General features: G+C 44.0%; 2 protein-coding genes across 5 annotated transcripts; one reads left to right on the top strand and one right to left on the bottom strand.

Annotated features, from left to right (window-relative positions):
• The first annotated feature begins 28 nt into the window (after positions 1 to 28).
• On the top strand, positions 29 to 1,828 carry LOC117639891. The gene is made up of 2 exons (XM_034375850.1): positions 29 to 169; positions 245 to 1,828. The coding sequence occupies exons 1-2, from the start codon at positions 119 to 121 to the stop codon at positions 1,694 to 1,696; spliced, it is 1,503 nt and encodes a 500-aa protein (XP_034231741.1). The 5' UTR covers positions 29 to 118; the 3' UTR covers positions 1,697 to 1,828.
• On the bottom strand, positions 1,780 to 22,221 carry LOC117639890 (laminin subunit alpha). 4 transcript variants are annotated; one of them, XM_034375846.1, is made up of 55 exons: positions 21,849 to 22,221; positions 18,184 to 18,330; positions 17,821 to 17,948; positions 17,635 to 17,743; positions 17,384 to 17,554; positions 17,095 to 17,308; positions 16,786 to 16,995; positions 16,427 to 16,699; positions 16,207 to 16,344; positions 15,852 to 16,124; positions 15,628 to 15,762; positions 15,375 to 15,539; positions 15,135 to 15,293; positions 14,778 to 15,034; positions 14,406 to 14,690; positions 14,118 to 14,327; positions 13,734 to 14,039; positions 13,500 to 13,652; positions 13,242 to 13,416; positions 12,583 to 13,152; positions 12,336 to 12,498; positions 11,956 to 12,241; positions 11,631 to 11,871; positions 11,296 to 11,539; positions 10,950 to 11,175; positions 10,746 to 10,873; positions 10,545 to 10,669; positions 10,203 to 10,376; positions 9,977 to 10,107; positions 9,746 to 9,896; positions 9,440 to 9,666; positions 9,202 to 9,363; positions 8,925 to 9,087; positions 8,550 to 8,838; positions 8,333 to 8,472; positions 8,117 to 8,250; positions 7,882 to 8,037; positions 7,613 to 7,797; positions 7,319 to 7,527; positions 7,043 to 7,193; positions 6,750 to 6,933; positions 6,534 to 6,664; positions 6,172 to 6,456; positions 5,874 to 6,084; positions 5,651 to 5,788; positions 5,358 to 5,558; positions 4,963 to 5,279; positions 4,654 to 4,889; positions 4,530 to 4,553; positions 4,302 to 4,457; positions 4,056 to 4,222; positions 3,727 to 3,984; positions 3,491 to 3,641; positions 3,163 to 3,390; positions 1,780 to 3,051 (listed from the first exon to the last, which is right to left on the bottom strand). In XM_034375846.1, the coding sequence occupies exons 1-55, from the start codon at positions 22,119 to 22,121 to the stop codon at positions 2,765 to 2,767; spliced, it is 11,010 nt and encodes a 3,669-aa protein (XP_034231737.1). In that variant the 5' UTR covers positions 22,122 to 22,221; the 3' UTR covers positions 1,780 to 2,764. The 4 variants fall into 4 exon arrangements, with proteins under 4 accessions (XP_034231737.1, XP_034231738.1, XP_034231739.1 ...); XM_034375847.1 differs by having other exon boundaries at positions 4,302 to 4,454; XM_034375848.1 differs by having other exon boundaries at positions 4,545 to 4,553.
• Positions 22,222 to 22,525: the final 304 nt, after the last annotated feature.

The raw sequence follows: 22,525 nt of genomic DNA, 5'->3' as shown, positions 1-22,525 counted from the left end.
GCGGTTCTGCGCATGCCTGACATGTTGTTCACGGACGTGAAACTGATTGCACAAGTGCGTCGCCGTGTCGCAAGTGACAAGTGACGCTGTCGTTTTACGTCTGCTGGTGACGAAGGAAATGGCAACAATGGCCGAGGATGATACTGCAACTGCTATTGCTGATGAACAGGTGCTTGAAATTGCCTCTTACCCAAACCGAGTGATTTGGACACGGAATGAATCAATAATTATCTGATTGCTTCAGGTTGAAGGGACCTTCAGTGCACTACCAGATGAGGTGCTACTCTCAATATTCCAGCATTTGGACAACCAAGATATTGTATTTTCTGTAGCCAAAGTTTGCATGAGGTGGGAAAAGCTGGCATCTGATCCAGAGTTATGGAGTGATCGATTTGTCTTTTACGATTCAATCAAATATAGTGCATTTACAGCAACTATGCATATTGCTAGTAAACAAATTAAATACTTGCATTTAGGTGGTCATGAAGCTATGGAGGAAGAAGCTACACAAGCATTGCTGTCCTCAAACATTACTGTATTAAAAAGGCTAAGCTTTCTTGGGACTTGTCGTACAAACCCAACTAAAGTTATACAAATTTTAAACAAGTTTAGGTCAAATCTTGAATCATTGACATTGTGCATTAATGATGAGCTTGTGTCTTTCGGTACAGACGAAAAAACTTGCTATGCCATGAAAGATGCACGCCCTGGACTTTTATTCAATTTGATTGGAGGTATGGAAAATCTCAGACATTTAACTTTGTATGGAGGATTCAGTACAAAATGGTACTTTGATGAATTTCTTCAATCCGCTGGTTGCAATAAAATAGAAACACTGGACCTGAAAGATTTTGAGGAATTGTCTGAAAATTTCAGATCAAGCAGAGAATTGGATGTAGTTCAGACTCTTATTATGAAAAACAAAGATCATCTCCAATCGCTTAAGTTGCCAACAATGGGTGCCTCTAGTTCTGGTGTTCAAAGGTGTGTGCATAAATGTTACAAATCTCTCAAAAATTTATCCATTAATATGAAACTACTAATCTCATATCACAATGAGTCACTTAATTTAAATTTCCTTGAATTGAATGGACGATTTTTGCATGATAGAGAGCTTGAGTCAGTCGCTTTTCTGAATGACATTAGCCAATATGGAGACTTATTGCACAGGTTAAATGAATTAAATTTGAATCAATTTGACATTGTAGAAGAAGACATGTTTTCTATTCTATCAAAATATCTGCATGACCTCAAAATTCTAAGAATAGAAGGAAATTGGCTCACTTCAGAAAATATTAATGTCATCACCAAAAATTTGCCTTTGTTAGAGAAAATATGTGTGCGCAACTCATACACTGTAGCAGAAAAGCATATGATATCATTACATTGCCCAGTGTCCACTTTGAATGACATTGGCTTTGATGATATATATGACATGGATTGCATTTATGTAGCAACAAAATTTAGGACAGTTCCTCTCCTAGATTATTCTGTAATTTCAACTGGCTGTGAGTGTCGTAAGAATTTCCTTAGCAAGAAAGAACTCAAATCTGATCTTGATTCTAAAGCCTTCAGTCCCGAATCATTAACTTTGAGAATGATACAACTGTCTTTGAGTAACAACTTAGACATAAAGTTTTTGTCTAAATTCTGGAAGCCTGGTGATAATGACAGAAGTTTTCATTTTGAGCAGTAACTTTCTACAATAGCCATAGATATTCTCACTCGATGTCTTCTCATTTTCCATTATGACAATAACTTTTTCGAATAAAAAATAAATTAACAATCATTACTTTATTTAATTGTTCAACCTCAATTTCACACTCTATACAACATATATTTACAAACGTCAGACAGACCACAAAACAAAACAAGAAACAGAACATTTAAGCCTTTAACAACTATTCACAAATTATCTATTTTCGCTGTAAGAGGTTGCACACAGCACCATGTCCACCATATCCACTGCCTCTCAGAATAACACTTCTGTGTAATCATTCATATCATGGTACCAAGTGAGAAAGTATACTGCTTGTCTTGTTCAGGTAACAAACTATAAATTGTGCCTTTACATAAACCGTGATAAACACACATTCAAGAACGCTACTGACAAATAAACTTACGAATAAACACAAACCCTTCTTTACTTACAACCAAACACATACACACAAGCATTCACACAAGCATACATACATAGATACAAACATACATACATACTTACAGAGTGGGCTTAAAGAAATTAGAAACAACGTTCTATCTCATAATAGCACTTGACATACTCTATTCTATACAAGCTTTGAATGGTATTAAAAATCAGTCTACAGTTTGTTCCACTTTTTCATTCATTCCATTCAATATGAAGACAGCTTCTCAAAACAAGGTTGAATTCAAAGGAAATTAGCAAATCAACTTTAGAAACATAAATTTCATGACCTTTAAGGTTGTTTTGAAAGTTCAATTTACTTTCTTGTTTCCCTTTTTATTGGATTATTGTCCTCTTTCGCATGAACACAAAGAAATACAATTACTGCCAAATAAGAAAGCTGCTCCTATTCACTTATCACGTATCCCACTTACTAAAGAAATTTTGTATTTATTGGTATTATTATTAATAAAAATAAATTAGCAGTACTCTAGCATTGTACTAATTCGGTTTGCCAAAAAGAAATTCATTTAAGATGATTATGGCAGTGCATGGATAAATTAACTTAATTGATCATTACTCTTCACAGGGAGTCATTTGGTCTTCTAATTTGTGCACCATTTAAATGGTCGGACACACATTACTTATGACACTGCCAACAGTTCTTGATGCAGACAATGACATTGGGAACGGTTTGTTGTCTCTTGTGATGGCCACATTTCTGATGCATCCAACAAACTGTTCTGTTGTTTCAGCTCCACGAAGGTCACTCAGGCTATGCAGGTTTGGAACTCCTCCAATGTACATTGGATGCCGAGTGTCTGTTGCATCGCTGCCAGAAGCTCCAACAAATGGATCCACATAGTATCCATTGACTCCAATAGTCACAAAGTTCTTCAACTTCATTGCTGAGGGAAAAGAATAATAGAACAGGTATTTTAGGTTTGGGTATTCATGAGTAATAGGTTTGAGACACATGAGAAGACTGCAGAGACAAGGGAAACTCTCAGGCATCTTACCTTCAATTTTGATCCAGTCGCCATTGCACACATCCTGTGGCTGAGGCGGTGTGTACTGGACGGTAATGGGACCGCGCCCATTGTCTACAGTGAACTTGATGGTTCCATTAACCAATTGCAACAGAAGGTAGTCTTTGGAACTGTGCACCGCCACTAGAATACCAGAGGTGTATCTGGGCTTCACTTCGAGTGACACATTAATTTCCAGGCCCACTCGGAATTTATCGACTGCAAAATGAACAATCAGAATAAATAAAAATAAATAAATAATTAAATGACAAGTCATCCAACTGCATTTCATAGAAAAAAAAAGATGCCAAAAACTTACAAGCTTTAATGTATCCACCCTCTGGTCCAATAAAGAATCCTTTCTCAATTTTATCAGAACATGGCAAAACTCCCTCTGACAGAGTACGATTAGTGACCAGCTTCTTATTCATTTTGAAGCCACGCAAGCAACCAATAAATCCAGGAATATTCTGAAGGGGTAGAAAACAAAAACAAAGATGAGAATCAAAAAGTTTCTCATTTAAAATAGAAAAGCTTAAAAATAAATTTGCTTACATTCAATATGCTCAGCGGGTGATTCTTTTCTTTCAAAAGCAAAGGCTCTGCTAGGCTTCCTAAGTAGTACGGAGGTTCCACATTAAGAGTCTTGGTGTTGCCTGCAGATGCTCCACTTGCCACTAGTACTTGGTCAATAGTAAGAGAGCCATTCATTTCTTTGCGAGAGAATATAACTGAGTGCCACTGATTGTCATCGTAAGCTTCTTTGCTGACAAGCAAAGCTGAGCCAGAACCACAGTTGAAGCTGTAGTGAACCTGGGAAAGAAACTTTTTGTGTTAAATGGCTCAGCATGAACAAGCACAAAACCATAGTAAATGCACATTACCTTGCCATTAACCAAATACACAGCTATATGATCAAGATAATTCTTATCAGCAACAAAGAATATCGTGCCATTAGGTTGATCTGTTTTGAAGTCAACAGTGAGTTCAAACCTATTCTTCAAGGCCCTATGGAGAGATCCGAACTCAAAACGACTGAGTGGTTTACTTCCTACAGAAATGTAAAACAATAACCATTAGTAAAAAAATCTCTTCAGGGGGCAGGGAAAAAGAGCATATATGCAACTGACCAAAGCGCATGCCATGTCCCTCTTCCACATCTGGGTCACTAGCTGGACTTAATGGCAGGACACACTGGCCAGAAGGAGTCGGTGCTGGAGTCGGCAGCGGGGCGGGTGTAGGTGTAGTTGGAGCTGGAACGTTTACAGCTGGTTCTTCCGCATCTACTGAAATAGAAAAGAAAAACCATTAACATCTGAGGAAAAGTCAATTTTAAAAATTAACTGAGGGGTCTATACCTTCTGGGCCTTTACCATCGTCATCTAGACATGAAAAAGAGTAAAAAACAAAATTTTTATCAATCACATAGCAGAACAATGTAGTAGAAACATAATTCCCTCGTAAAGGAAAATATGGGCTCACCAAGTCCAGGGTTGTCAGTAGGATCTGAACCTGTGGGGCACTTGTTGAGAATGACATTACGGCGACTAGTGATATTGGCAAAATTGATGAGGTCTCTTCCAATAGTTGCATCAGCAAGACATCCAACAAATGGATTGGCTGATGCACTGGCTCCCGGGGAGAGATTGTAATCTTCGGGCAACCCACCGAAGAAGAGACTTCCATCTTGAATTTGTAAGTAACCCGGATTTGGTGTTCTAAAATTAGTATAAAAAGCTGTTAATTTTGACATTAATTTAAGAGAAAACTGAAAGCATTGTCAAAACTTACTTGAAACTGTCATAATCGTCCACGTATATCTGCAATCCATTCTGATCATACGTTGCGGTCACAACATGCCACTGCCCATCGTTGTACTTAGAATCGTTGGAAGTTACTTCTGCTGTCTTTGATCTCAAAACTAAAATGCCATTCACCATAGACAGAGAAAGAGTAGATGTTTGGTCTTCATCCGTGATGTATGCAATCAGGCCAGGAGATGATGAAGTTTTGAAGCGCAGGGTCAATTGAATTTCATCATAAGCATTGACGTTAGGCCATTGCATGTAGCCTGCAGCTTTGTCACTGAATGAAACTTGTCTCACAAGCTGTTGACAATCAGGATTGGCAAGTTGAAGCACAGATGACTAGAGCAGTCATAAATATTTATGAAAGAGAAATGTTACCTTAGGAGGGCAGCCTGGAGATACACCAGTAGCCTTTACATTCTTGCTCAGGTCAATTGTAGCACTCTCAATTTGAACATCTTTAATGCATCCATCAAAGCCAGTGTTTGTGACATCTTTATATGAATGGGTGTCCGGGTAGCCACCAAAGTACATCACATTTGATGCAATAAGTTCCACTATGGAACCACCTGATTGGGACTAAACAACAAGCAGGAAAAATGTAAGAAAGAAAACTGTGAAGCAATGTACAAAATTTAAAAAAAAATAATTAAATTTAGATTCTGTGGTACCTTTGCAGATTCCTCACGATCAATCTTAAGGAGACCAGTAGTGTGATCACGACCTGCTTCTACATTGTGCCATTTTCCATCATTGTATTTGACACCTTCAGGAGATAGTATCCTCACTGTTCCATCTCCTAGGTCAAACTGAAAAAAAAAACAAAAAAAAAAAAACATTGATACTGGCTTTGTTTTATCTAATTGTTTCCAAATTCATATTTCAGACTCATACCTGATAAAGGACTCGTCCATCTCGGAGTTCCACAGAAAGATACTGCCTGTCGTTTCCAATGAGGAACAATAGCCCATAAGATTTTTTGGTCTGGAAATCGAATTGTACAGAGGAACGGTCCCTTTGAAGATATGAGCGGGCGTCCAAAGCAACATGACCAGTACCATTAAATCGATAACCAGTGTTCGGATTACGATTCACAAGCTGATCCCTGAAAAGAAAGAAACAGAAATTCAGACTTTGAAAAATTAGCTTTATGGAAGGAATTTAGGGCTTGGAACAAATTTACAAAACTCACCTCTCTCTTGCACCATTGTGATTATTGGCAGCATCAACAAAGTTCCAAAGAGAGATCGGAGTGTCTCCTACAACAAGGTCTTCCATTTCACCATCAAATGATGATTCTTTGATCTCGTCTTGGATTTTGAAGGAAGTCGGGTAACCACCAACAAACAGTTTTGAATGTTCGGGATCAACATTTAAAATGGAACTTGAGCCATTGATCACATCCTCTTTCACATGCAAAATGTCTTCCCCATCCCTTCCTTCCTCACGGATTGTCAGGCTGGCACTCTTACCAATTCTGCAAGTAGTGGTACATTATAGAAGTGGATGAACTCTACATCACTCTTATTCACATACTTTAATCTTGACACAAACCTCTCTATAATTGCTTGGTACCAATTTCCATCAGCTACAACCTTGTCAACAATGAACCGTTGTGGTCTTGAACCAAGATCGGCAATAAGTACTGGATAGCCATTTTCAACTACCAATGCGAGGTAATCGTCCTGAAATAAAAATAAATGATAGAAAATGAGTCTTGCTAACATGAGACAGTGCTAACATTCAGTGCATGGAAGCGGGAGAGCCAACCGTTTTTGTTCGTCTTAATTTTCTATTAGTGTCTTTCTCATTGCCCAGATAGAGAATAAAGCCATTCTTCTGTTCTGTTTTGAAAAACACAGAGATTCGAGAAGATGTTGCCTGTTGAGACAAGCTTTCAGGATTTCTCAACTGCAAAGTAGTATTAGGGTAAAACCGTACACCAACTTTGATTCTGCAAATCAAACAAGAATATCATTGTAGAATAGTGCACAGCGGTGGACATTAAAAAATCGGGTACAGAAAGTACCACTTGGTTTTCAGATGCAAGGAAAAAGCATTACCTGTTTGTATTTTCTTTTGCTTCCGCCACCTTTTTCTTTAAGTCATCAATGGCATCTTTCACAAGAGCACCAGTCCTATTAAGAGCTGTTTGTCCTTGATTTATGTTATCTGAAGTTGTTTTGAATGTATCCAATCTGGGAAGAAGTCGCACTGAAAGACAAACATAATTATAACAAATTTAAGGCTTATAATTTAATTTTAACACAATCATAATTCAGTTTTGAGGATAGCTTTCGTGCTATAGGAATCAGTCCAAAAATAGCTTTGAGGCCTACATTGGTTATCAGCTTGATTTATAGCTTCTCGTGAATCTCCAAAATCTTTAGGAACTTGTTTAGCCATCTGTGACTGCTCTGGCAACATAGTTAAAATATCGTTGATAGCTGACACAGCATCTTGCACAGACTCTTGAGCTCTCGCACTTTCTTCACCTGCCTTGTTTACAGTGTCAATTAATGAAAGACTAGGTATGTTTCCAAGACCCCTGAAATTGAAGAAAGAGAACATTAGTAATACTTTATCACTCTTTAATACATTTTTCTCACTGACCAAAAATAAGATATAAATACCTGACAATGTCATCGATTCCCTTTTCCCCTGACTGTGTCAGATCTGTCACATATGTGACATTATCTTTAGAGAACTGAAGTTTTGGTGCCATTCCTTGGGCTATTCCTAATTTATCACTTGCATTTTGGAGGAGTGCATTCGACCGCACCTGGGATTCATAAGTTTTATCCCCTAATCCTAGCAACTAAAGAAAGAAAAAAAACAGTTAATCAACATTCTCTGTAAGAGAGCTTAAAAAATGTGCTTACTGGTCAAATAATAATTTTACCAGATCGGAGGCATTTTGTGCTGCCTGTTCTGCTTCAGTAGCTATTTTCAATGCATATTGCGTAGTGTTCACAATATCCACATAAGCATTGGCTGCAGTCAGGGCATACTGTGCTCTGTCTCTGGCTGGAGACAACTGGTTTTCTAGCTTAGCAGCCTGCAGGAAGAAATAAGTTTACTCAATCAATAAGCAAACAACAATACTGGTGGCCAGGGCCACCTTATCTGAAACATACCATGTTTTCCAGGTTTTCAGCATGAATGTCTGCGGAAATTTTCAAATCATCAATTTCCTTAAGTTTGATGCCCAGTTCAGTGATGGTGTCATTCAGGGTATTCTTAGATTCTTTGACCTTAGATGCCTCACTGCCTGTGAAGGGAAAACAGGTTTGTAAATAGAGAGAAGATGATTGAATTTTGTGAAAGGACAGTGGTCAAATCATAAATCTCACCAATTTGCTCAAAATCTTCCTTAGCCTCAAGTATTAAATTTGTTGTTGTATTCAGTGACTGCTTTGAATCAGTTAACACCTCTGCAGCAGTCTTTGCCAGATTTTCAACGGCAGTGATTTTATTCTTTACCTTAGCATTCCTTTCAAGATAAATGACCAGTATTATAAAAGTGTTAAAAATGTTAAAAATATTCATTATACACAAAATTGCACCTACTTGTTTTGCTGGTTAAGGATGTTTGTCTCAGTTGTCCTCTTCAAGGTTGAGTCTGAATTATTTCTCAAATCCTCTAATTTTTCGTTGAAATCATCCAGCTGCTTTTGCAATGCATTCAATAGGTGTGTATGATCTGTAACTGGCTTTGAGTATTCTTCCATGTCCTCTTTGGCTTCTGCTGCTTTTTGTAATACTCGCTCAGCTTCATTCTTGGAGTCAGAGAAGTCTTGTTTGTCAATCTCCTCCAGTTCCTTTTCCCCGATGCGAATGGAATATTCAGTTTGAGTGCCTATTGACAGGAAAAAGAAATGCATAAACCATAAAAAGAGAATAAACACAAAATTTGGATTTTGTTTTTAAGGATATAAAACTTACCTGATCCTGCATCCAAACTGTAGGTGATAGTATCAATTTCTTTAACAGTGTCTTCTGCCTTGTCAGCTGCAACACTCATGGCGTTTTCTAGATCAAGTGAAGAAAGATGCACTGCAGAGCCAGCGGGCGCTGTCTGCTTAGCCAACTCCCATTTGTGTTCTCCCTGTAATTATAATGTTGTTTTCTTAGAAATGGGTCCAATAATATCAAATGTTTACTTGCTGTTAATGTATGCTTTTTTTTTTACTGGTATTTCAATTATTTTGGGAGTTCTTACATTTCGACTATGCTGTTCAGCATCACTCTTAAGGGCTTCAACAGCCTTAGTGATTGGATCAAAATCAACATGATCAAGTTTCATCACTAATGGAGCCATATCATGGGCAGTATCATTTATGTACTCAAGACGTTTCTGAGTGAAATGACTAGCTGCTGCAGACTGAAAAATCATTTAGTTCAATGTCAGTTTGTTGAAACATGGGCATAAGTATGATTTTAATGGGAAAAATATTTACCTCAAAATCACGCTTTTGTGGATCAATTGTAGCTGCAAGTTCATCAGTCACATTCAAGAGACCGTGAGTGCAAGCATCACACTCGAAACACCCTTCTCCCTCTTTGAGAACCCAACGATAGGGGCAGGCGTTACACCTCTCTCCAATGACCCCAGGCAAGCATTCACATTGACCCGTTGCAGCATTACAACCAAACCCAAGAGAGAATTCTTGATTGCAACCACAGGCTGAAAGACAAAAAGAAATTAATACATAAGAAAATGAGGTCAAAACAAGAAAACAATAAAAAAAACAACCTAAACTTACAGGCACATCCTTCAGGACCATAGTTCCAGTAACCTGGCTTGCATCTGTCGCATGTCCTGCCCGTCACTCCTGGTTTGCAGCGGCACTGTCCAGTCACATCATCACATTGCGTACTGTCTGATGCCAGACCACAATCGCAAGCGGTACATCCCTTCAAGAGAAAATCAAAACCAATCAGTCTACCTCAACATATCAAAGAATCCAGCTTATTCCTAAATGCTACATCTATACCTTGCATGTACTGAATCCATAATGGTCTGGAGCACAAGTGTCACATTTCTCCCCGGCTACATTGGGCAGACACTCACAGATACCCGAAAAGTTGTTGCACTGTGCAGTTCCACAAACATCACAAATACAACCTGACAGGAAATTGTAAGAGGCAAAGAATGAGTAAGACACAACACAATTGTTCTGTTGAAATGCAATTAAAATGTTTCACATTGTAAGAACTTGCCTTGGCAGTCCTTACGGATGATTGCATCTCCATAAAATCCTGGTGCACAATACTGACAGCTCTCTCCAAAAGTGTTATTGAGACAAGTCATACACTCTCCCGTTACAGAGTCACATGAATTTGCATCGGATGGATCAATATTGTTATTGCAGACACATGGCTTACAGTAATCACCTAAAATAATAAAAATAAAATTGAAACACATGTTTAAGTGTCAGCTTTTGAAAAAAAGATTTATCAAACGATAAAAGCAATACTACAAAACATGATTTTTTTAAGTATGCATTTTAGTGTCATATCAAAACCAATTTAAAAAAGAATTAATTTGAAAGAAAGCACTACCTTGAACTTCTGGCCGACCATAGTAACCAGCAGCACATGAATGACAGCGAGCTCCAAAGTAGCCTTCTTTGCAATCACAGCTGATACTGTTACCATCAGGGCTGACAAGACAGCTGGTAGCAAAGCTATAAGCAAAAAACAGATTATTTTCAGTGATGAGCTGCTAGTAAAATCCACAGCGTAGTAATAAATAGTACTCACTTGTTTGAAGCAATAGGTAGTGGACATGCACAGATAAGGCAATCGTATGGTGAACCTCCGGTAGCATCTCCATGATAGCCAACAGAGCACTCTTCACAATGATCGCCAGTGGTGTTGTGTATACAGTCCTGGAATAATTAAAGGCATCTCATTGGTAATGAAGTAAATGAAAACAAAATTAAGCATGAATAAAAAATTTCATACCATACATATACCAGTAATGGGATCACAGACATCTGAATGCCCGTTGCATTGACAAGGAACACAATAGCCACCATAGGGACCAGTTGAAGACCTATAAAACCCTGGAGCACAATCTTCACATGAGAGGCCTTTGTAACCAGGGGGACAAAGACATTGCTCCACTGAATGGGCAACTCCATCAGGATTATACTGTTCTTGTGCAGTATCCAGACTAACATCTAAAAGACTGTAGGAAATTTAAAAAAAAATAAAGTGAGGAAAAAAATCACATTTAACAGCTGAAAAATTATAAAACAATGAAAACATTATCGTTACACATTTTACTATACCAGGAAAGGAAACTTACCGTGAGGTAACACTTTGGTCCCAATAAGTGGCCCTGATGTAAATTTCATCTAGAGTCTGAAGAGTTTGCATAAGTAATTCCCTTGTCACACGCAATCCGTTGCTAAGAACGAAATTGGCCTCAATGATAGGCAGAGAAGCATTGTACTTCAGTGATGCTGGAGGCTGCTCATCACTAAAGTGAAGAAGATATTGGTTGGTAGCAGACCCATGTAGAATCACATCTGGGAATAATACGGCATTTCCTTTGGAACAAATAAAAATTTCATAGATTATACTCAATCTAAAAAACTTAAAATATAAAAATATAATGAGATGTTAGGCCTTAAAACTTACCAAAAGTACCAGTGGTGTAGAAAACAGTGTAATTCAGTTTTCCTCCATATGCTGTGAGCATATTTCCATAGTAACTTCTTGGTGCTTTGAAGAAAACAACTTTATCTACTGCTTCTGAGTCTGTTAAGTCAGCTACTATTCCCTCTGATCCGGGAGGATCTGGACGGCTCGACATTGGAGATATGTCCACAGTTGGTTGGTATGTAACTGTGGCTAACTCCCATTCATCCATACTCCGTATCTTTATATTTTTTTAAAAATAAAAAGTGGTTATTTATTTTTTTTAAATTTCAATCTACTTCAAACACACGTTAGTTTTGATTACCTGTGCTCGGAATAGGGCAGCACTGCCACAGCGGCTGGTCTTACCGAAGCAGAAACATTTTGTGCAGCCTTCGACATTGCTTGCCTGAATATCAAAAGTACCATCAACACAGACATCACATGCTTCACCCTCTACATTTGTTTTGCAGTTGCACTGAGCTGTATTCTGGTCACAAATTTCTTCTTTACTGCCCCGTAGATCACAAGAGCAAATTGTACATAGAGGGAATTGCCAATACCCCTGCAAGCATTTATCACATTGGCGTCCAATAATATTTGGCTTACATCTGTGAAAAAAATAGTTCGGATTGAAATTTAGAGATAGAATATTCTGAATGTGACACAGCATTATATTATTTAACAAAGTCATGAGTGACTCACGAGCAGCTTCCATTGTTCAAATCGCACTGCAGGTTGTTGTCAACAACACCCTCAGGGGAACAGCCACAGTCCTCACATCCGAAATAGGGATCCAGATTAAAGGTATTGTCCTCACATTCATCACATTTGACCCCTTTAATCTTGGGAGCACACTGGCACTTTCCTAAGAGATGGATCAACTTTTGATGAATCCAATATTCATGTTTAACAGAACTTAATAATTCATATAAATCTATAAATAACTTACCAGTTTTTTCCTCGCATGAAGCAGTTGGTGGGCAGTCACAAGGCTTGCAGTTTGGAAAATCATAATACCCATTTTTACATTCTGTACACTGCCTTCCTATTACATTAGGTTTACAAGGGCACTGGCCACCAAATTTCTCACATTTGAAACTTGTTGATCCTTCAAAATTGCATTCGCACTTAAGAGCCCCGCTGTTGTAGGCTGAAGTAAGGGAGAACACAGACTCCCTGCAGAATCCCTTGGTCTTTGGGTCCAGGTAAAAGTTGTTCTGACCGCACTTGCTTATGAAAGCACCTGTTTGGTCTAAATTGTCTTGTTTGAGAATATCATCATGGTATTCTTCTGCAGGAATGACTAGAACTTGGTTGATCCATACTCCTAAGTGTGATGATGCTTCTTGGTTTGGCAGTTTCAGGGTCAAAATAAAGTCATCTGAGAGTAAAGTCCTATTGCTTCCACCCTGGGTTTTTTGAATAACAGAGCGGCAACCGGAGTTTGAAGGGCAGTGGAGGATTGGAAGGACACCCTCATGGTATTTTCCATTTTGTATGATGGTATCGAGTTTAAAACCTGCAACATTTTAGAGAGGAAGGAAAAACTTAAAAAGCCTGCATACCTATAATTGTAAACACTCCTTAAGCTTGAAAACTGATGCTTACCTGGATGATCTGGTTGATGATAGTGTACAACAAACACATATTGACCAGGACCAGGAAGTTTGCCTTCCAAATCCACACTGGGATTTTTTAGGTCAACATATATCCATGAGCTTGAATTGTCCGCAATCATTGGGGGTTTAACTGAAGACATACTATTGTCGGTATCAAACACAAACTATAAAACATAAAGGAATAAAGGGTAAAGATTAACAGTAAGATGAGATTGTGAAAAACAGAGAGCCATGTAATCCAACAAACCTTCTTAGTATTTGGGGGAGATGGGAACTTTGCTGCCACACACTGGCCATCTTTCTTTATGCACACTGGCTTAGGTTGAATGTAATCCAAAGACCAGTCCTCTTTTGGAATTGCAACTATACAGTCAATAGCAACGTTAGCCGGACCATCTGCCTAGATTACAAATTTATTTTATTAGTTAAGAATGTTCAGAACAAGGAGCTAGCCGCAATGTAAAATATAAACCTTACTTACTTTTAAACTAAACTTGATGTAGTTCCCATCAAGTTGAAATGATGAAACACGGCCTTGGTTGTCAATAATTGCTTGCCTGCAGGGAGTCGTGTAGGGACATGGAGGAAGACTTGATCGGCCAGATTGGGAATTCTCATTGCGAATTGTTAAAGTGACATTGGTGCTGCTGGTCACATCTGGTGGCGTTACGTAATTTATCACAAGAATATGCTTGCCAGGCTCTGATATAGTTATGTCTAGGAGAAGCTCCGGTTGAGTTGAGGAGAGCATGGTAGGGTTGCTGGTGAGACCAACAGTGCTCAAGTGCTGCAGAGGACAGAAAAACACTATAAACCCTATATCTGTTTAGCAGATTGAAATGTTTAAGAATTATCAGGTACGAACCTTTTCATCCTGATATATCTCTCTGATAGGCTGGGGACTACCCGAAGCATCAACAAGGGCGGTTTCTCCTCTCACTATATCACAACCATTCATTTTAGGATAGTGATATTGCTGACATAAACTTTGATTGCCAACCACACAGGGCTCAGAAACAGGTTTCAAAAGAATTCCAGCTTCATAGTAGGCAGCAGGTAACAATACAAAATAATCCTGAAAAGCAGAAAAAGATCTCAAAAATAGTAATGGTACAAATTTAAAAAATTTGCATAACATGGATAAAGAATTTACCAATAAAAGAGGTTGTGCACCCCTGTACTTAATTGTGATCAGCCAAGTTCCAGGATCCAAGACAAGAGGAAGAGGAATAGTGTTGGATTTTCCTGCCACAGTTGTGAATGCTGGTGTGCCATTAGTTGGTTTCAAGAGAACTTCAAGGGTCTGCAGAGGATCTACTGCACTCTCAGGAATGATTGATATGTAGGCGGTTTCTGGTTCAGATCCAGGATTCATGTAGCGCAGCACCATACGGTAAAGTGATGGCTTTTCTATTTTCACAATGTAGTTAATCTCATTCTGTAATTTTTACCATTTCGTTAAAGTGGTAATGTCAAGTGTTGCCAATCAAAATAATTATTAAGATCTGAATTCAAGTGAACAAACCTGTGGAATTGTGAAGAAGACGTATCCTTTCCAAGAGAAGTTGGCAAACTCATTTTCATCCCAACGGTAGCGTACAGTATTTCCTTCAGGTGTCAGACCATCTTCTGCTTCATATTGTAGGTGGTACAGGGTTGGGAAGTAATGAAGGTCGATTGGTTCATTACAAGTACGACCCATTATTCGAGGATGGCATGTACACTGTCCTGATTCTTTGTTGCAAGTGCTGCCGACGGACCCTCCAATGTCACAGCCGCAATCTAAGACAGAGGGCAGAATTAATCTTCAAGGAACGAAGCAGTGACTGCATGAAACAGTATCCTTGGAAAGCAAAAGATAAATGTATTTTTTGCTACAAACCAGAGCATCCAAATAAGTTGTCCGCAGTAAGATTGAAAGAACCATCTTTGCAAGAATTGCAGCGCCGAGAACCAACTGATGGCCTACAGAGGCACTGTCCAGACTTGGTGTCACAAACATTTATGCCACCCGTAACACCGGGTAAATAGCAATCACAATCTGCAAATATATTTGGTTTTATTTAAAAAATTGTTTCAAAAATATTTTTTGACATAAAAAGCTGCTTTTTTTGGTCTGTACCTTCACAACCCTCTCTATGATGATTTTGTAAGTTCCAGTATGTGGGTTTGCACTCATCGCAAATGCGTCCTTCCACACGAGATTTACACTGACATAGCTCTCCTGCTGGAAGTGAACCACAGCCAGCAAAGTTGGAGATAATACCAAATGGATTGCAGTTACATTCTGGAAAGAGGAGCAACAAAAATGTTGTCATAAGGTTTGGAAATATAGTGGTGAGGGATGAAGATTGAAATTATATGAGGCACTATACCTTCACAGATAGGGAAATTGTAGAGTCCTTCTTTACATTTATCACATCGAGCTCCTTCAAAATTTTCTCTGCACTGGCAATGACCATTGGCATCACAACTGACACCTTGCGAACCATGGGAGTCACAATTACAAGCTGAAAAAAAAATCAAAACAAATATATATATGTAAGAAATATAGTGGTAAAGGCATAAAAAAGGACAAAAGTGTAGTTCTGAAACATACGTAAGCACTCAGGGAATTTGTAATATCCCGGGCGACACTGGTCACAGGTGCGTCCAGCAAAGTTTGTTAGACAAGGACATTTGCCACTTGCATCACAAATAGAAGAGGAGCTTCCAATATCGCTACAGTTGCATGGGTGACAGTTTGGATAGCCGTGATATCCTGGTTTGCATCTGTCACATCTTTCACCATCATAGCCTTCTTTGCACAAGCACTGCCCAGTTCCTTTATCACATACTTCAGGTAACGTACCGCTGGCATCACATTTACAAACTGAAAAGAAAGGGATCACCATAGATATAAAAAATTCACTCTTTGACTAGACTTAAGAAACATGGGCATAAAAGGCACTTACAGATACAATCAGGATAGTTATGATAACCGTCAGCACATTGGTCACATTGCCTTCCACCAAAGTTACTTCGGCAGGGACATTTGCCTGTTTCATTTTGACACACCATTGATTGAGAACCGACTGGATTGCAGGCACATTCTGAAAATAAAAATTATGTTAGTTTCCATTTGAAAAAAAAAAATACCGTTTTTAAAAATTATCTCCTACATATAATACGCACCTGTACAATCAGGGAATCCAAAGAAGCCTTGTGTGCATTGTCTACAAAATTTGCCTCCATAAGCCTGCTTGCAGGCGCATTGACCTCCCACAGCAGCACACACACCACCTCTGGTGCCATTAATAAAACATTCACATTGCTTGCATTCTGGGTATGAATAATACCCAAAACTACAGCTGTCACAGTTGGGTGATGTGAAATTTGCCTTACATTCGCACACGCCCGTCAACTCAGCACAGTTGCCAGTGAAGCGGGGATCATAACACTGGCAGGCTGCAAAAACAGAATAGAGTGGAAAAAATGTAACATAATCTTTTTTTTTTACTTTGCACCTGAGATAAAAATTAATCATTTCTTACGTTGACAAACATCTGTAGCATTCAGTTCTTTGCCATAGGGTCGATAATATTTTGCCTTACAGCGATGGCAGTTTGTACCCTCTGTGTTGTGGGCGCAATTTTTACAAACTCCACCTCCCTCATAATTACCATGAATGTCGATTGACAAATGTTTTTCATCCACTTCAGGATCATATTCGCATTGATCTGAATGCCCATAACAATTACAAGCTGCAACATTTTTTTTCAAAAAGAGATAGAGTTAATTTACATTTTTTCAAAAAGGATAAGAGGACAATATTTTCTGCATTTGGCTAAGAAATGACATACGTTCACACTCAAATAACTCGTAGTGCTTTGATTGTCGCCAACGTTTTTGCTCAAATCCTGGAAGACACTTCTCACAGTTTGCTCCCCCAGTGTTGTGTTTACACTGGCACAGTAGCTTGTATGGATCTTTTGCACTGGTCATATGACAGTTCTCAGCATGTCCGTTACAAACACAGCGACCTCCTATACTGATGTCCTTGATGGAATAAAAATACTGCACAGCAGAAATTTAAAATTAGCACTTACAAGTGTATTTTAATCTTAAACTTCCACACATCCCAAAACCTACCCGGCGAGTGACAGTAGGATCTTGCCTTGCTACTGACATAAGATGACCTAGAAGAGTCTTTGTCCGCAAAAACCTCAAACGGACATTTGTGGCTCTTGTGAACTCTTGAAGAATTGTGGAGTTGAAGAAATCATTTGCTGATGGACGGTTTTTCAGAAAGGATACAACTATCTGTCGGATGAGTACAAATTTACAAGCAAATAAACACATTTTCTAAAATAATATGAACGTTCTTCTACCGATGGCCTCACCTCTCCACCTTCCAACGGGACGATTTTAGAATACTCCATTTCACAAAATACTTGATCATCCCTTGTAATTGGCTGCAGGGTCTCAGGACCAAATAATGCTTCACATTCACTGAAACACAAGAGAAATGTAAGACCAAATCTCTCGTAAAAAAATGTCACTAAATCCTCTAATGAGTTTGAAATTACTTCGGAGAATCGGCAAAGTACTGCCAGGGCTTGTATGTCTTGCCATTGTCTGTCGATCGTTCTAAGACCCAAATGGCTGGGCGGGGTGAATTGGCCATTTTGATGAAAACATAAGCCACATGAAATTCCTAAAACAGAGGAACAAGAAACATATGGGTAACATAGCACTCCCACTTAAAACTAGGGGGAAATTGTGGCAGCACACTGCACGCTCATCCGCGGAGGGAAGGCCGCATGACCGTGTTTGGTGCTTTGTGGGGGTGGATTGTTGACCCCCCCCCCCTCCCCTCTCTCTGAGTATGTGCCCCGAGGTGACTCCTTTTTCAGCTTGTGGACAACCAGAAAGCACGACTGTAGACTGACCTGGCCCAGGTCGATCGTAAGGTTGACCTCGTTGTACTTCATGCCTCTGGACAGGGGAGGGCTCTGCCACCAGGTCTCGGCGCCGTCGACAGCGTACTCCGCCGGGTGTCTCTTTCGCAGATCCGTGGGGTCGCAAAAGTCGCAAACCTGCAAAAAAGTTTTAAAAACATGTGTTTTAAAAATTAGGAATTGAATGGGCAAATCCGGTGGCATAAATCCTAAGACCCCCAGTTTCCTCCCTGTCATCCCGCGTTGGTGAGATTCGGGTTGACGAGGTCATCGATAACTCATCCACACATTCACAACCGACTTTGTCAGAAAGTCTGTCAATTTATTGGGATGGATACACTTTTGGCGCGGGTTTGGTCTTCCCGCCCGGTGCGCGGCCCCGGCGACGGCACTGCCGCTGTCCAGCCGGCGGGAAGGACCAAGGACCTGGCCCGGTTAGCCAATCCCTGCTCCCGAGGTCCTCCCAAGTCCTGCGAAGTCCTGCGAAGTGCATAAGGCACGTCACAGAGACCGTCATTCTCATTGCAGGAGCTTCGCTTTGAAATTGAAATCTCCAGCAATCGGGTGGCCGGAAGGTCAACGGCCCGCGGCCCGCAGTGGCATCCCCCTCTACAGCCCCCCCCCCCTCTTCTTCTTCTTCACGTGCGCCCGGCATGTCGTCCATTACAACAAATTTTATTGTTTGCGGAGGCTGACTAGTGAATGGCCGCCGAGTGAGCTGACACCAGGCTGACACACACACGACCCTACTCGAGGACAAAGGCCATTGACGAAGTGTGGCGAATCGGCGCACCGGCGCACGCTTTGCCCGGCCCGGCCCACTTTGCTCACACCGGAACGAAAAGCAACGATACAAGGAAATTTCAACGGGACAGTCGCCGTCTCCGATAGTTTGAGGCGGTCCTGGCGGTCGGGATGCCGCATTTTGATACCGGCCAAATAAACGGAAATAACGAAAAGGCGTGGGAAGTGGTGTGCGGCATGCCGCTCCATGACTTTGGCTTATCGGCCAGGCTTGCCCCGCCGGGCTTGCCGGGCTTGCCAGAGCGAAGGCGGCAACGCGGCAACGCGCTATCAAGACACCGCCCTGGCTGGGCTGCCCGGCCGGCTGTCCCCAGCGGTCCCCAGCATCGCGGCGTGGCCGGCGTGGCGCGCGGCATGCTTCGCCTCGAGCAGCGCGAGCAGCGCGTCAGGCTCCAGCCACTTCCGACCGGAACCGCGAGAGCCGCGAAGCTCGCGACCGAGGAAGCAAGGGGCCTCACGGCTCCACTACCGACCAAGCACCGCGCAGGTCGCAAGGGTGCCTGGCGCCGACGGGGTTCGAACCCAGGTCGCGACTCTTACAGCTTGCTGACCGGACCCAAAGGCGCGGGACGCACGCGGCATTGCCAAAAACTAGAGGCGACTGAGCCTGCCCCCTCCCCCCTGGCGTAACTGTCTCGCGCTATCAATGACTCGGAAGCTGTGAGGTCATCGCGACGCGTCCGTGGCACGCCGTGGCTGCCCTGGCATCTCGGCATCTTGGCCCCCATCTCCGTATCGCCGTGGCACGCCGTGGCACGCCGTGGCTGGCTACTTTGTAGCCGCGACTGCGTCTACGTTACGCACAGCGAGGGCGCGAGTGCATGCAAAAAGGCGGTTCGCAGGGAAGGCCGCTGAAAACGCGACAGAGATCCGCGGTGAGGAGAGGGGCGACTCACGCATGCCGCAGCTCACGCAGTTCTGACGGTCCCCCTGGTTCCCCGTTCCCACGCGATAGTCCGGCCGCGGCCGCCCCAGCCTTAGCAGCTAGCGCAGGTCCAGGAGGGCGCGACTGAGCACTGCGGGTGCGGGTCTCCGGCTATCTAGCCATTGTGATCGAGAGGAATCAGATTGTCGAAAGAATGTGCGCCCGGCGTGCGAATGTACCGACAAACTCGTTCTAAGATCCGAGCAGCAGGGCCGCATTGACTACGTGGACAGTCGGGAGGGGGGGGGAGAGGGGGGGGGGCGGAAGTGGCGGCAGGGGTCTCGGACTCGGAGCGCGGTTCAGATTTCACAACTTCGCACAACTTGACAACTTGAGGAGGCACGCCGCTCGCCTGCCAGGGTGGTCACCCCCCAAGCAGACAAGCCTCGCGTAGCCTGGCGGGGAATACAGGCAGACCGCGAGAGAGCCAGAGCGACGAAAACCGAAACCATCGTTAGAAATCAGTCAGCAATTCAGCATTATTGGCAAGGCGAGCCCAAGCGTTTCCCTCGTTTTCCTCGTAGGCAGCAGCCGGTGGCGAGCGCTCTCTCGCTCTCTGCTTCTCTCTCTCTCGGCGAGAACCACTGCGTGATAACAAGGGCCGGATAACGACGTCTCGCTCGACTCCAAGCTCCCAGCCCGCCCAGCAGTAGCTGATTCCGAGCAGCGCCTCGTCGGCCCGTCTCTCTCGCACCCTTCCGAACCTCCCTCGAGTGCGAGAGAGATAGGCGCGAAGTGCATTTTGGAGTCGGCCTGTAGGCTGCTCAGCAGCAGTACCAAGGGGACCATTCGCTGGTTTTCGGACATGAAAACACTGCCTCGGCAGCCAAGGCTAAGGCAGCCCGCTACAGCGCTACAGCAGGCGGCTGCTGCGCTGCCCTGCTGGCGGGATGCTGATTCTGAGAAGCCTCACAGCGCGCCCTCGCCTCGCCAGGCCACGCCCACCAACCCCATCCCATCCATTCCCCATTCCCCACCCCCGACGGGGCAGCATCCCGCTGGAGAAACAACGAAGTGAGCAGCCGCGGGCCGAGGAAGCGGAGGAAGGGCTCGAAGGGCTCGAAGGGCGAGGGCAGCCGAAGGGACCATCATGCCGAAGTTATTCTCGTCCAGATGCATCGCCGGGGCCGACAGGGCCGACAGGGCCGACCCCTAAACGAGCACTGCCACCGCCCCCCGCCGATAACGGAGGCGCGCGGCCGCGGGCGTTCGGCGACCCCGTCAATGGACAGTGCGCGCCCAGGGGCGCGGCCGGCGCGGCCCACGGGGGTTGTCGGGGGCGGCGGCCTTCTCGCTCAGCGCGCTCAGCGACGGCCCCCGTCTCAGAAACACATGTGCGTCGCAGAGCCGGAACGACCCGGCCCACCCTCGCCCCGCCCCGCCCCGCCCGACCATTTTTAGTTTCAAGCCGGCCGGAGGGTTTTGTGTGCACGGCCGTGCCGTGCCGTGCCGGTGCCGTGGCCCTCGGGGGCGCGTCGCTCAACGAGGCTCTACGCGGCCCTGGGTGCCATGGCCATGTGCAAGGCAAGGCCGTGGAACCGGCACGGAAGGAGGCAAAGTAGAGTGCCCTTCGCGACGGTGCCGCGGAAATCGGAGCCCGTCGCTTTCCGGGATGAGAGGCCCCACGAGGGGCCGCGGGGCGCGCGGGGCGCGTCCGCCTGGTGTCGCGGCGCGATGAATGCAGCCCTTGTTTTGGGTGCAGGGTGCAGCGGCGGGGCCGGCCTGGCGTGCCTGGCGTGGTGCCAACGCGCGTGCGGCGTGCGGCACGTGCAGCAGCAAGAAGCAGTGTCACTCCACTCCACTGCCCCGGCGTTGATGTCTCCGCGGGCCGCGGGGGCGCCGACGACGCCCCGCCGCAACAAGACCACCCCGTCCCCTCCCCACCCCCAGGCCCCAAGCCCCAGGCCCCAGGCCCTTGGACACCTACCTGCCCCTGGATGAGGCTGATGTTGCCCTCGCGCTCGATGTTGGCGCCGGCGCCGATGGCGCCCACCAGCTTGCAGTACAGCTCGGGCCCCTGCGAGTCCTCGCCGCAGGTGGCGGTGGCGGTGATGCTCCGGTTCTCGGCCAAGTTGAAGTACGGCGGCGTCAGCAGCTCGGCCTGGACCTCGGCCGGGCCCCACCCCGCCAGGACGCCAAGCACCGCGAGGGCGAGCAGGCCTCGGCCGCGGCCGTGGCCTCCTCCGCCTTCCCAGCGCATTTCTCACTCACAAAGATCCACTGCGTGTCACTGCGTGGGTCCCAACTCCACACTCCGTTCCGTTCCGCCCCAGCCCTGGCTGCGGCACGGGCACGAGGAGCACGAGAAGCACTGTGACTGTGATGGGGACGACGACGGCGAGCTCTGCGTTCTGCGGCGGGGGAGGGGGAGGGAGGAGGAGCGGCGCGGGCGGAGGCTGGTCGCCCCGCCGCCGGCCGCCGCTCCCCGCGCAGGGCTCTGCCTCTCCGCCCTCCATCCCTCTGCCCCTCGCCCTCGCACATGTGGTGCCCTGCCTTCCCCTCCGGCCCCTCCCCCTTCTTCCGCCTCCCCTCCGCCCGTCTGTGTTTTTGCTGCCGCTCTGCCGTTGTCCTAAACTGTTATCGTCGTTTTGGACTTATTGTTAA

Source organism: Thrips palmi, unplaced genomic scaffold, assembly GCF_012932325.1.
Source record: "Thrips palmi isolate BJ-2018 unplaced genomic scaffold, TpBJ-2018v1 HiC_scaffold_12, whole genome shotgun sequence".
Lineage (NCBI taxonomy): Eukaryota > Metazoa > Arthropoda > Insecta > Thysanoptera > Thripidae > Thrips > Thrips palmi.
The sequence above is the reverse complement of the archived record's forward strand: the minus strand, read 5'-3'. Positions and strand labels throughout refer to the sequence as shown.

Excerpts from the sequence above, each read along its gene's own strand:
- LOC117639891 (XM_034375850.1), top strand. The coding sequence starts at position 119 with ATGGCAACAATGGCCGAGGATGATACTGCAACTGCTATTGCTGATGAA. Across the intron at positions 170-244 it reads CTGCTATTGCTGATGAACAG|GTTGAAGGGACCTTCAGTGC; the intron begins GTGCTTGAAATT and ends TGATTGCTTCAG.
- LOC117639890 (XM_034375846.1), bottom strand. The coding sequence starts at position 22,121 with ATGCGCTGGGAAGGCGGAGGAGGCCACGGCCGCGGCCGAGGCCTGCTC. Across the intron at positions 15,540-15,627 it reads CAATTTCCCTATCTGTGAAG|AATGTAACTGCAATCCATTT; the intron begins GTATAGTGCCTC and ends TCCTCTTTCCAG. Across the intron at positions 6,085-6,171 it reads CACAATGGTGCAAGAGAGAG|GGATCAGCTTGTGAATCGTA; the intron begins GTGAGTTTTGTA and ends CTTTCTTTTCAG.